This window comes from Microtus oregoni, unplaced genomic scaffold (assembly GCF_018167655.1).
Source record: "Microtus oregoni isolate MIOR12 unplaced genomic scaffold, Mior012 000026F_ref0000081, whole genome shotgun sequence".
NCBI lineage: Eukaryota > Metazoa > Chordata > Mammalia > Rodentia > Cricetidae > Microtus > Microtus oregoni.
This window is the reverse complement of record NW_024543085.1, coordinates 2,554,801-2,568,618: the sequence shown is the minus strand read 5'-3', so window position 1 is coordinate 2,568,618 and position 13,818 is coordinate 2,554,801. Positions and strand designations below refer to the sequence as shown.

The 13,818-nt window shown below is 41.3% G+C and overlaps 1 protein-coding gene across 5 annotated transcripts in view; it reads left to right on the top strand.

Annotated features, from left to right (window-relative positions):
* Sgce (sarcoglycan epsilon) overlaps positions 1-11,945 on the top strand; it is a 70,851-nt gene extending 58,906 nt beyond the window's left edge. For 4 of the 5 annotated variants that reach the window (XM_041675525.1, XM_041675523.1, XM_041675522.1 and 1 more), the window contains 3 exons: positions 8,817-8,860; positions 9,725-9,759; positions 11,666-11,945. In XM_041675525.1, coding sequence (XP_041531459.1) covers positions 8,817-8,860; positions 9,725-9,759; positions 11,666-11,716 — 130 coding nt within the window. In that variant the 3' untranslated portion in view covers positions 11,717-11,945. The remainder of the gene's footprint in view (positions 1-8,816; positions 8,861-9,724; positions 9,760-11,665) is intronic. The other variant, XM_041675524.1, reaches the window with a different exon arrangement.
* The last annotated feature ends 1,873 nt before the right edge of the window (positions 11,946-13,818 follow it).

The following is a 13,818-nucleotide window of genomic DNA, read 5'->3' as shown; positions in this document are numbered from 1 at the left end:
CACCATTATGCTGCCCAGCTCTTTGCAAATACAATAGGTTATTACACAGAGCTTGCAACAATTTCAACGTATATGTGTTTTGAAGTCCAGAAAACCTTTGTATTATTTCTATTCCTGCTAATGGAAAAGCTCCATTAACTAACACTTCTATATAAATGGGGTCCATAGATAATTGATGATGTTCACAGTGATTGTTCTGAGGCACTGTGGGATCATCAAGTGTGCCTGACTCATCAGAGGAAAATTAAATTACATTCGCTGTCGTTTCAGTGTTGAGTGTATATTATCTTTCTTTTATTCTTAGAAATAGATAATATGTGCACGGTCTCTATGGTAACTCCCTATAAGCCAGAATATGTGATTAACCTCATTTTCTAACTATGCCTGATAATAGGGAATTTATTGTGTTAGATTCATCAACACTTTTTTATTACAAAATTCAACTTTTATGCTTTAAACTGAAAATCATTATTTTTTTTTTAAAAAAAAGGCTTTATTTTAGCATCAAGTAGACACAAATATTTTGGTCATTTGGATGGAGCCGAGTTTTCAAGGTGAATATGTGGTATTTATCTGAGCAGGCTACGGTCCTCATGGCCAGGTGTGTGCCTGGATGCTGCTGCTTTGTGTTTGCTCATCAGCCCCTTGTGAAAGGGCCAGCGTGTCAGGCTCACGCATCCTAGCACACCAGGCTTACCCAGCTACAGGATTTCGTGTTTATTCCTCAGATTTGGTAGCAGAAATAGTCAGGCAGCGTGAGATGGCTCAACACTTATGTGAGCTTATAAGTAAAACCTGGGAACATTCAAAGCTTCCCTTCAAGGCTGCATAGAAATTAATTTGGTCTTTTAAACAAGTTAATGCCTTTGAGAGGTATGGAGCTCTCCCAACAGCTGGGTAACTACAGGCTGTGTTATCACTTACATGGAAATACCTTCCTTCTTTGACACAATACTTCACAGGGCTCGAGACTAACACCATAAATTATCCAGTTTAAAAAAAAAATAATAAGCCTGATTGTTTGTATGCGATAACTTTAAGACACCAACAATGGACAAAGATAAATGCGGTCAGGGTGGAGTATTTACCAGTTCTGCTATCTACTTCGGATAGATAGTGTGAGATCATTGACCTCAGAGGTACTGAGCCAGCTCACAGGCACAGGGACATTAAAAGAAGAAAAGCAGTAGGCTGGGCAGGATCGGGAGGCATGTCACATGCTCAGCAAAGGGGTGCGTTTGGCACGCAGTTTCTTTTGGAGGTGCAGGGATAATAGAGCCTGCACTTGCTCTCAGTTACTTTCTTTCTTTACCACACTGTGGTTCCGGGGACGCATAGGACCAAGGTGAGGTTCTTAATAACGGCCCTCTGCTATTACCTAGTCTGCCAACATTCCTGTAGATTTTCCTAGTTTTCCAGTCATGTTCTTTTCGTCTTCCAACATTTTATTAAGGGCACAGTAGTCACTATGTTTCCTTAGTGCCCGCTGCACTGGCAAGTTCCTTAGTCCTGTCTGATTGCCATGTTAGGGTGCAGAAGTCCTAGCTAAGTGTTCTGAGGAATTGTCCTATGTAGTAATAGGAGCGGCAGGGCTGCATCCCTGGCACCCCAGCCGCCTGGCTAGCTTATGCTCCGAAATAACAACACACAAACTGTATTCATTTAATCACTGCTTGGCCCATTTCGATCTAGCCTCTTCTAGGCTAATTCTCACATATTAATTTAGCCCATTTCTAATCATCTGTGTTGCGCCCCTAGGTGCGCTTACCGGGAAGATTCTAGCCTGTGTCCATCCTGGGTCGGAGCTTCATAGCATGCGTCTGCCCAGGAGCCAGGAGCATGGCGTCTCTCTCGGGTCTGCTCCGGAGAGGAGAGCTGTCGAGTCTGACCTCACTTCCTCTTCCTCCCAGCATTCTGTTCTGTTTACTCCTCCCACCTATCCTCTACCCAATAAAATGGGCCAAGGCAGTTCCTTTATTAGCCAATGACCCTCCTCCATCAGTCCTACCCTCCTCCTGTTCACATATGCTGCTTCCCCACTTTGTTGTCTGTGTCTCTCAAGGTATACATGTCTGTTGATGTCCCCGCCACCGGCAGTTTCCTTAATACAATTCATTTCTGGAAATCACATTTTAAGATAATTCTTAAATGAAATTGAGGTAATGTGTTTAACTAGAGGCTTATCCAAAACTCCAGAAGATACTCTCTATAGCTAGAAGATTGAGTTCTGAGTCATAGAATTTTATGTCCTCAAGTTGGAGACAATCAATCTAACACCATCTCCATACCATGGTGCTCAGACCTCTTGGAGCTGTTCCAGTGAGGAGCTCAGTCCGAAGTCTGGGTTTGGAGGCGAGTAGGAGCACATGTCACTAAGAGCAGGATCATGACTGCAAATTCACCTTTAACAGACTAAAGAATTGAGGGAGAAGACAAAACCGCAAAGCCTCTCAGGTCATCCCAATGGGATTGCAGTAAGAGTGTTGATGGCACATACATACACTCTTCACCTAAAGTTTTCAAAGGCATTTTTTTTCTAAGTTCCCCCGAAGGGCATGTTTGCAAGTATGAAATAGGACTGGATTTTACGTATAGAGTTTAGGTGGTTAAACCTTTGGGCTTTGCACCAAATTAATTCTTCCGCTGCTCGAAGGAAACACTGGGTGGAAGTGAGCAGTTGTTCTGACTTGAAAGCAGTGGCCAAATGAGAGAAAAATGCCAAACCTTGAAAAACTAAAGTAAATAAAGGAATAAAAACACCTTAGGGATTGTGGTTAATGTATGGTTTTATGCCTTGAAAAGCACAGGGGAGACCCCAAATACTGAATTTTCTAGAGGCTCACTGATTTCTTTTGAGTGTTGAGGAGTTGCTACTCCAGGCAGATGGTTCTCTTCCTCATTCCTTTGTAACCAGATCCACAGCCCCTGACCTTTTCTAGGTGAAGCCTCTGTCCAGAGGACATGTTTGTAACGGAGCACAAGCCTCTAGACACTTTTCTGTAACATTTTTAACTGACTGTACAAAAATTGTCATTATCCATTCTGCTAACCCTAACATCTAATCCAGGAAAACTGAAGCCCCTCAGACAGACTTTGCTCAGAACCCTTTGAGATCAACAGCTATGCGAGCACAGTTGAGAATGAGGGTTAAAGCTAGGAAACTAATTTAGCTTTTATTTGAGTGTTTTCCATTTCTCTTCTCTTCAGTGATAATGAAAACCAAGTTTTCAAGGTAAAATTCTACATATAGAAAGTTAAGTTTTAGTGAAAGTTAATGTCAGTTGGAGCTGACTGCTTCTGTAGGCCAAGACTGCAGTGTTCCTGCTGACAGGAACCATCAGCTGCCAAGAATATTGCAAAAATGTGTTTAGTTATTTAAGTATACATTAAAAGTGATGGGCTTGTTGCTTCTTGATGGACTCGGGTCCTCTTGGTTTCTCCTGCATCAGGTTAAAGCTGTGATGAGTCCTGCTTCTGGACTCGAGCAAGGACGGTGGGGGGCGGGGGGGGGACAGGACTGAAAAAACCAGATGGAGGCATCTTCCTCCTTTATGTATCATATACAAAACAGAGTTGATTTTAATTAAAATGTCTTCACATCTAAACCACAATAGTGTTTTTGTATTCTGTGTGGCCTTCCCTTGTTGTTGATTTCTCAGAAAAAAAGAGAGTTGTAGGTCCAAGCCACCGTGTTCAAGGACAAAAAAAAAAAATGGTTTGGCATTATCAGTTTTGCCGAAATAACAGGAAAATTTCCCAAATAATATAACTACTACTTGCTGCTAAATATCTCCATATAATTTTAAAAGACGACGTCGGCACACTGAAGGTCATTTTCTTTCGATTCCGGCATAGAGTCTGTCTGTGCCTTTATACAAATGACTTTGTTTTTTGAGTCTTCAATCAAGGCGCAGCATAATCAGTTGCTAATCATCCACCTTACTCATAGAATTACTCTACAGGATAGCCAACAATGTAAATTACCTTGAAACAGTTGTACAAACTACGAATAATTGTGTTCTTTCCCAAATCAATTATTTACGAATTTGGAAATTATTACCTTTGCTTTCTTAAAGAATGAAGCTTGTGCAGTGGCTAATTCGGACAATTTTCTATTTAGATGCAGGCAATTAATGGCAAAAAAATTGGGAAATAATTAATGTGAATAATTTAGAGAATTACAGTTTTTCTTAGCTTTCTATATACTGCTGCAGTTTACATATTATAACCCTTCCATAAGTCCATTAATAACTTAATTACTCAAAATGGTCTTACGGCTTCATAAAGGTCCTTTCTTTGAAGGAGCCTAGGTGCTCTGTTTGAAGTTGGCCCCACTTTCCTGCCTAATTGCTGCCCGTGGCCCGTTTTCTACAAAGATGGGCATGCTCCCACGTCCCCCACAGTCTCCCTTCATCACAGTGCCAGAAGAGTCCATTGTAGGCCGATTATTCAGTATGCCTGCTGCAGCCACCCCCCACTCTAGGTGGCACACGGGACCTCCCAGCGACCAGGTGAAGCAGCATTCCCAGGCTGGATCTCTAACCACGATACCGTTGGCCCCTCAGTTTCCTTCATGTTCACACACAGCTGTGAATGCCCAAAAGTAGCTCAGCTTTTTTGTTGTTGTTTAACCTCTTTGCACAAATGAGCTCTTTTTATATAACTCACCTGCAGTTGTATTTGCAGGCTTGGGGGGACCATGTATATCATTCAATCAGATGCCATGTTAGTTGCTTTGAACCCCCAGACTAATCCAGGTATACAAATGGCTCTCTCGTGTGCCTTTTCTAAGCTTCTTCTAAGCGATTAAGTTCTTTAACAAACAATTTCTCTTCACTCATCCAAGAGTATTTTGATTGTAAGTTTGACAGTGTAGTTATTTTTTTTTGGTGTTTATAAATAAAGCTTTATTAAACACTGCTACACGTCCATTGATATGTTGTTGTCTGTGGCTGCTGACAGCAGAGCCGAGTCATCACAGTGGAGAGCACAGGGCAGATCCGGAAGTGTTGACCTTATGGTCTTTCATAGAAAATGCCTGCCGACTCCTGCCTTAGCATTAATGACTCCAAATCCCCCCCGCCTGATTAGCCCTGAGAGCTGTTTGAGGGGGGCGTCCAGTACAGAAAGTACAGAACTGTGTACCCCCACCTCAGCACTGGCTGTCATCAGCATTTTGCAATTTGCTTCACAAATATTTTTAGAGGAAATAAAACAAGTATTATAACATCTTCCTTTGGTCGCTGTCTCCTTTCTCCCTCCCTCCTTTCCTTCATTTGTTTATTTATTATTTTTAGTTTTTCGAGACAGGGTTTATCTGTGTAGTCCTGGCTGAATAAGTTAAAGACCAGTCTGGCCTACATAGGGAGTTATGGGGCAACCAAGACTACATAGATCCTCTTTCAAAAAAGACAAAACAAAATAAGATGGCCAGCGGTGGCCAATGTCTTTAATCCCAGCTCTTAGGAGGCAGAGACAGGTGGATCTCTGAGTTCGATGCCAACCTGGTCTACAGAGCAAGTTCCAGGTCAGCCTTGACAGTGTAGTTAAAGAAAAAAAATCAGGAAATAACAGGTACGAACTGACAGGCTCTAGTTTTTAAACAATATATGCCATTGACAGATGTGCTGTGGGGCCTGGCAAGAGTGTAGGATTCCAGTGGCCATATCCCAACCCTATGTTTGAATTTAAGATATCCTTCCTCTGCAGCCTTTGGGAAATCACTGTCTTTGACCACGTGTCGGAACGCACATACTCTGGGTTTCTCCTTTCCTCTGTGAATTTTGTTAGTGTTGGTTTAATTTGCTATTAGACTAGGTGTTCCTGGAGCTAATGGAGAATGAGGAAGTGTGTTCAGAAGGCAGGGCAAGTGTGGAGCAGTTTCAGGTGCAGACTAGACCCATGTCCGTTTTGCCTGAGGACCTGAAATGAAGTTCATCCACCCCTCAGCCCCAGGGCCCACGTAACTGCATTTGGACTTGTGTAATAAAGGTCTCTGCTCTTCCACTGGTAAATGCACAGCTGATCTCTTCATGGTTTCTAAATCAATCTTTTTACTTTTGTGACCAAAACCAATATAAATACATCGTGTGAACTTCTGAAAGAAAACAAACCAAAAGAAATATTCCCTAGGCCACAGGAGCATAAGCATAGCTAAACCAGTAGCGGAAGAGGAGATGATTGTTGGGGTGAATTATCAGATAATTTCCGTGAGTGAGAACTGATTTTTGTTAGTTCCTCAACAATGTATATTCTAAGTGGTTTAATCACTTAAAGGCATTTAGTAGAGATTATGAGTTTAGGCTAGGCATACTTCTTTAATACCAGCATTCAGCTGAGGCAGGTGGATGTCTATGCGTTGGAGGCTAGCCTGATTTCCATAGCGAGTAAAAATCTGCTCAAACAAACAAAAACCATTGGAAGCTTTAAACAGCAATCAGCTAGTAGGTGCTGTTTTCCCTTCCATCATTATGTATGCTTTTCTTCTTTATTGTTTGTGGTGTGTGCATGTAGATGTACGTGTGTGTGTGTGTGTGTGTGTGTGTGTGTGTGTGTGTGTGTGTGTGTGTGTGTGTTCAGTGTTCAGGCCCAAGGTTGACATAGAAAAGCCCTGTCTCAAAAAAAAAAAAAAAGGTCTATGTTGTGGAACTCACTCTGTAGACTCTAGGCTGGCCTTGAACTCACAGAGAGCTGCCTGCCTCTGCCTCCTAAGTGCTGGGACTATGTCTGGTGCATCACAATTCTTTGTGTTATTTCATCTGAAAGGAGTCGCATTGCTAAGGAGAAACTAAAAGCTTGGACGGTCCTTACCGCATAGGATGGGTTGACTCTGGGCTTTATTCCACCTGCAACCTAAACTGTACTTTGTCATGAACAATATCAGTTTATGCATCTACATGTTAATAAATATGTGCATATTACTTGAGTCTTTATGAGCATCTCACTTCTGCATATAGTCATTCAAGAAATTGTTGCATGTTTCTTCCCTCCTAGAGCTATTAACAAATAGGATGGTTCTTACCAGTACAGCAATTTGGGGCAACAAAATAGCATAGGCGGAGAAATATAATGGCAGTCGGCACACGTCTAATGCAAGCTAAATGGCCTAAGTATCATCATCTAATTTAGGGGTGCTTAGAGAGTGAAAATGTCTGGAAGAGGTCTTATTTCCTTTTATCTTCTGCATGTATCTGTGTGTGATGCATGCATATGCATGGTCACATATGCAGGTACGTGAAGAATGCATATGTGCATGTGGGGCTTCAAGGCTGGAGTCAGGAATCTTCCTTGAGAACTCCCCATCTTGTTCACTGAGGCAGAATCTCTCCGTTGAAACCAGAACCTGTGATCCATAGGCTAATGACCTCCCTCCTTACCAGGGGGGACCCCGTGTTTCTGTCTCCCTAGATACATAAACTGACCCTGCCTGGCATTTATGTGGATGCTGGGAATCTGAATTCTGATCCTTTTGCTTGTCCAGCAAGTGATTAATCTACTGAGCCATCTCCCAGACCCCCAAAGAGGTGGTTCCTAAGGTGTTATTTTTTAATTAAAATAATACTTCAATATTTGATACAGTCATATAAATCTTATACTCACGAGTAATATGTATCTGCTCTGTGCAATATATACCTTTCTTTTAAAAAAAAAAGAATTAATGAAATCATTCAGTGGCTAAAAGTACCTGCTGCCAAAGCATAAATGACCTGAATTCAATCGTTAGGACCCATGTGGTGTAAGGAGAAACTGACCTCTGACCACGCCCATGCTGTGGCGCACATGAAGGGACACAAACACACACAGACACACTCTAAAATATATCTGCTGGAATCAGCTTAAAATTGAATTTGCAAAGACAGCTGCAGGCTCATTGAGTTGTTTTTTTTTTTTTTCAAACAGGTGGGGCTCTCTGTGTTGGGTGCAAGTTTATTTATCTTTCTGTGTGTGGGGTTGGAGGCACAGGTAGTTTTCTGACTGCATGTGACATACTAAAGCAACCAGAAATTTGATTTGCTGATCGATATAAAGAAGTATTGCGGTATTAGTTGCAAATGTGTGCCTTGAGAGAGCGTGTGACGACAGTGAACATTTTAAGGGAGGAAGAATGTGAACAAAGAAATATATCCGACCTATCAGACATTCCAAGGGAGGAATGAAAGTATAGAAGAAGGGGTCAGATTTAACCGAGACTGAGATGTGTCCTGACATACCAACTGATTGACTTTGGGAGGAGAGAGAAAGGTTAAGGGTGACTCGTGTGTTCTCACTAGTCAGGTGGGAAAATGGCATTCCTTGGCATGAAGATACAAGAACACACTTGGGACATAGTGAAGAAAGGTGGTAATATGCTTTAAAAGATGTTACAACATGCCAGTGACGATGATGATATGAAGACATTGCATATATACATATATTTTATGCATGGATACATACCTGCTGTATGATCTAGACCTAGTTTGAAATTGTACAGATCAATAGTGCTGGAATCACTGTTTGCATCTTTATCCACTGTGTTTAGTTGTGTGATCTTGGAATACTAAGGCTATTTCCTAATTTAAGAAGATGAAAAAAAAAAGCACTATATCTCAGAGTTGTGAAGGAGTTAATATAGTATGGTGAGAGTTTCATGGACATTATCAGGGACTGCTGTTTGTCTTCCTTGGATTTCAGTTTCTTCGTGTGTAAGCTCCAGAGAGGGGAGCTGAGAACATCATCTGGGTCCTGCCTCTCCATGCAGGCTTCCATCTTAATGTGAATTATTCTCTCTTTACAAGTGTGAAAACACACTTTTGCTTAACTGTGTTAATCATTTCTAGGAACTTGCCACACCAGACTCAGATTCCCCAGCAGCAGACTACAGGTGAGTGCAGAAATGCTGATGTGATGTTTATGAATGAAGCTAATATATTAAAGATAATCACAGTACTATATAATTGAGGACAGTTTTATCTTCATCAAGGAAGGCGAAACAGTTGTATCAGCCCTAATTAGACTTAGAACCTCAGAATAATCGCTTAGATTATTGCATAAATTGGCATCACAGTGACAAAGGATAAATGATCTTAGAGTGTAGCATCCATGGAGGTCCTGTCTAATTAAGAAAGACTACGTTGAAGTCCCTTTCTAAAGGGGGTTGGGGATAGTCCCTATTATTCTCCTTGGTATAAAAGGTTTTTTTTTTAGCTTGGATGGTACCAGGATTTGTCTCAGTAAGTAAGCAGGTGGAAGCTGACTCACAAGGGGAAGGAATTGTGACTAGTCACTGAGCCTTCAGACAATCAATCAAAAATAGCCTGGTTTTAAAGCCCTTTTAAAAGGCCATTAGAACATGACCAGTGACAACAAGATGGTGGCCAATTCTCCCTGAGGCTGTTATGTTTCCCCAAAACTTGCTTTCTTTAAGTTTATGTCTTTCAAGGGTCCCTAAAAAAATTTCCACAGCCAATTATTTCCTTCATCCCTTGCTTACTCATGATTGTCTCCTAATTAGTGGTTGATTCCTAGTTCTAATTGCCAGGCAACCAATAATGCCTTTGTTCCTCTTTTGGAAACGTAAGAGAAGTTCTGAAAGTGTAAGTTGAGTGTGGAATTCTGAGTATGAATAGTGGCTTTGTGGTAGGAGAGCCATTAAGTGAGCCTCTCAAAAATGTCAGCCACATGCAGAAATGCATTGGATGTTTTCATTCAGAATTATTTTCTTTATTACTGCTTTCGGGAATTTAAGGAGATTTTCGTTTGACAACTTTTCAAAGATTTGAGGCAAGTATAATAAAGTTTTTTTTAAAAAAAAATCAGATTTTAATTATAAGATGATGTTTATCAGAATTGTTCCTACAGTTTTGATTGCTTGTTTTAATTAAATGCTAATGTGATCAAGCAGATTGTTCAATGTATTGGTGGGGGCTGCTATTCCGTAAACATTCAGGAGATTGATGAAAACAAGCTTAGTTATATATACATGTCACGGAAAGAGGAGAGTTTTCAAATTCTTTATCTCTACTAATGACATACCTATATTTTTAAAGATGATACAGCCCCTTCCTTTCTAACCACCACCAAGGCCTATCTCTCCTGAGATGTCTGTTTTCTGACTCTTTCTTATTTGAGGCAGGCAATAAGAGGGAGTCAGATAATTTCTAGGAAAATCCTAACTCGATGTTGAAACTCGTAAAAATCTAGATCTTTATCCACATGCATCCTCAATACCGGGGTGCTTTCTCTGCCCTGATAGGAGGAGCACTTAGAGCTGAGAAAACGCTTCCTCTTGGACAGCTTTTTCTAAGAAGGTTTAGGGGACAGGCACTTTGGTGAGGTCAGAAGAATTTCATCCTTCTTGTTAGGCCTGTCCTTTCCCTGCGGCTTTTCTCCTCCTGTTATTGACTAGAGGGCACCGTCCTCTACTGTGTTCTGTTGTTGTTTTCTCTGTGAGCCTCCAAAGTGTCTGAGAACTGTGAGGCGCTGTTGTTTCTGCCTCTCATACATTTAAAACCAAGGCCTCCTGGGAAGGGAGCTGAGGGACAGTTATATTCTATATTCTATTCATTTACATTAAAATGTTGTTTTTCTTGGCTCCCAGTTTGTTCTGTTCCATCTGCAAATACGTGGCTTTGGGCCGGTTGTGTATTTTCATGAGTACAGTTGAGCTGTTCTGTTCCCTCTGTTCCCTCTGTTCCCTCACTCGGCTCATCCTAGCATGGTGTGAAGGGACAGATCTCTGCGTGATTATTATGGAGCAGGGACAGGCTTTTTCTGTGTGGAGGAGAGGCGCTCGGGTCGTCTCCTGGAGAGCAAGTCATTTTGTTTGTAGCCCCTAAGTGCAGAAAGTAGGTCTGCGGCTTGTTTCCTGCAGCCAGTTGCTTTCTGCTAAATTTTCATCGCAAGTTTAGCAAATGAGTTAGCCCGTGACGCGGATGCTGGGCTGGAGCGCTGGCTGGGATAATAGAGCAGGGGAGGGCAGACAATAGCACTACCTTTTGGACTGGGTCCAAGACAGTGGGCTTCATGTGCTTTCTGGGTCTCTCTTTTACGCTGCCCTTCCAAAAACGTGGTGTTTTTTTAAGCCACCATTAAAAGGTACAGTCATACACCCCGCAGTCGAACTCATTCTGCTTGTTTATTGAGGGAGGGATTTTCAGACTATAACTTTTGAGAAAAAAACATTGCAGCCTGGTTCGGGAAAAAGTTGCTAATTCAGAATTAATCCCTTCCTTTCTTCCTTTCTTTATTCCTTCCTTCCTTCAAAACCAAACCAAACTAATGAATATAATTATTTTAAATTAAGATGATAGAAAAATCCTCCCTACAACCTAGGTTTTCAGATATGCACGTATGGTGTGTATGCGTGTGTGTGTCCTATATACAACACGAAAGTAGAAGTCTGCTGGAGGCGAAAAAGGGGGTGAGTGGTGTGAAGAGAACCCCGAGGACCAAAAGGAGAGTACAAAAAAAAGGTGTTAAGGAGCCAAATAGAAGCAGCATGCAAGAGATACATATGTGGAGGTATAAAAAAACGCACCATTTTCTACATTACCTAGAAATTTTGGTAATGATATAAGCACTTTACTCATTTTAAAAGACAAACTTTCTTGTAATAATTTCTGATGCTCAAAATCTAGGTATACCATATCCTGCATAACTCATTCTCATATTGTCATCTTGATTCTAGGTAAATGGTATCCCTGAAGAAAGAAAACTGACCGAAGCAATGAGTTTATAATCAGCAACATAGCGTTATGTCTCATTTCCTTTCGCTCCCAATAATGCATGAGCTTTTCTGACATCAGTTATGCATGCTGACTGTATTAAGTATATACCAAATACTACAACATATCTTTTATTTACTAATGTATTTTTTTGTACTTAAAGCATTTTTGAAAATTTATAAGACATCAGTGACTTTATATTTGTTACAATAAAAAGTGATCTTTAAAATAAATATTAATGAAGTCTAATGTGCAGTGAAATTTTCTTCAGAAAAGTATTTGATTGCCTCCTGTGTGGTAGAAATCTATTAGTTGCTAGGAGCTGGGCCGTTCAATGGGATTTTTATTAAGTGCTTCTTATGACTTTATAAATTGTGTTCCAAGTGAACAGCCCATTTAAATAATGCGTCAACTCCTGTGAACTGTACAGCCTGTTGTTTTCATATTGTATTTCATAGAGTGCTCATGCCCATTTTATGTGGGGTGGCCTGGGGTGTAGACTTGGCCTTGTAACTGGATGTTTGCAAGCCAAAGACTGCTCCACACAGAGAGAACAGTTGCTAAGGCTGTAAATTAGCCCTGCAGTGTCCGCTATGGGAAATTTCATGTTCCGGGTTTGGCATTTTCCTCATCCAATTTTGCTCTGTTTCATGACTCCAACACTGAACTGTTCAGTTACTCTATTCTTACAGAAGACTTAGAAATTTAACTTTAGTAACTGAGCTAAGCCCTGATAAAGATAAGTCCGTGTAATATTTTCCAAATAATCCCTTTCCACTTTGGACCATTAATTTCCAGATCTTGCATCTTTGGGTATTAAGATAGCTGCTGTGGTCTATAGGATTAGCATCTAGTGAACATGTAATGTTTAATCTGACAACTAGACATAATTTTCTTGGGAAAGAATATACCTGCTCATTTGGGGAAGCTCTTCTGCTACATGATAAATCTTCCATATTGATTCTATTTTGCTCCCAGGGATGATCTGGGAATGAACATCTGATCCCACTGAATCACAGCACTTTGTTCCCCAAATGCAGGAACTGGTCATGTGACACAAATGGGAAGAGCCCTCTCAGATTTGGGGAAGATCTATTTTTTTAAGGTGACTTAGCTGAGAAGCTAGGAGCCAAGGACCCATATGGCTGTAGTCGCAGACGCTACAGCCTTACCTAGGGATGGACTGGCTGTAACATGCTTTGTTTCTCTATTCTGGGCCAGTTTGTGGGTTACCTTGTATCTAATCAGATGTCACACAAATGATATATAAATACCACTTCAAAATCCAAAGCATTTCCCCCCTTTTTTTTTGCATATGACAAATTATCTCCCACACGGAGGGAATACTGCAGCGGGTCTTTGGATCACCTTCCTGTTCTCAGTTCTTTCTAGGACTGAGGATATTATATGGGCATGTGTTGGTTTATGTCTTTTTATTTTTTTTTAATTGGATACAGCGTCTTCCAGTGTAGCTTGTCTGGATGTCACAATCCCCTTCCCTCATCTACCAAGGACCAGGATTGCAAGGATGCAGTGATATACCAGGCTATTTTATTTCTTTTTTTTATTAAAAATTTCCACCTCCTCCCATTTCCCTCCCACTCCCCCTTCCCCCTCTCTCTCCAGACCTGAGAGAAGTCAGGGTGCCCTTCCCTGTGGGAAGTCCAAGGCCCTCCCGCCTCCATCCAGGTCTAGAAAGGTGTGCATCCAAACAGACTAGGCTCCCAAAATGCCAGCATATGCAGTAGGATCAAAACCCAGTGCCATTGTCCTTGGCTTCTCAGTCAGTCCTCATTGTCAGCCACATTCAGAGTCCAGTTTGATCACATGCTCGTTCAGTTCCAATACAGCTGGCCTTGGTGAGCTCCCATTAGATCAGTCCCACCGTCTCCATGGGTGGATGCACCCCTCGCAGTCCTGACTCCCTTGCTCATGTTTTCCCTCCTTCTGCTCTTCATCTGGACCTTGGGAACTCAGTCCAGTGCCAGAATCTGGAAACAACCTAGGTGCCCCTCAGTAGAAGAATGGATAAAGAAGGTGTGGCACATACACACTTTAGTGTTCTACTCAGCGGTAAAAAAACAATGACATCTTGAGTTTTGCATGCAAATGGATG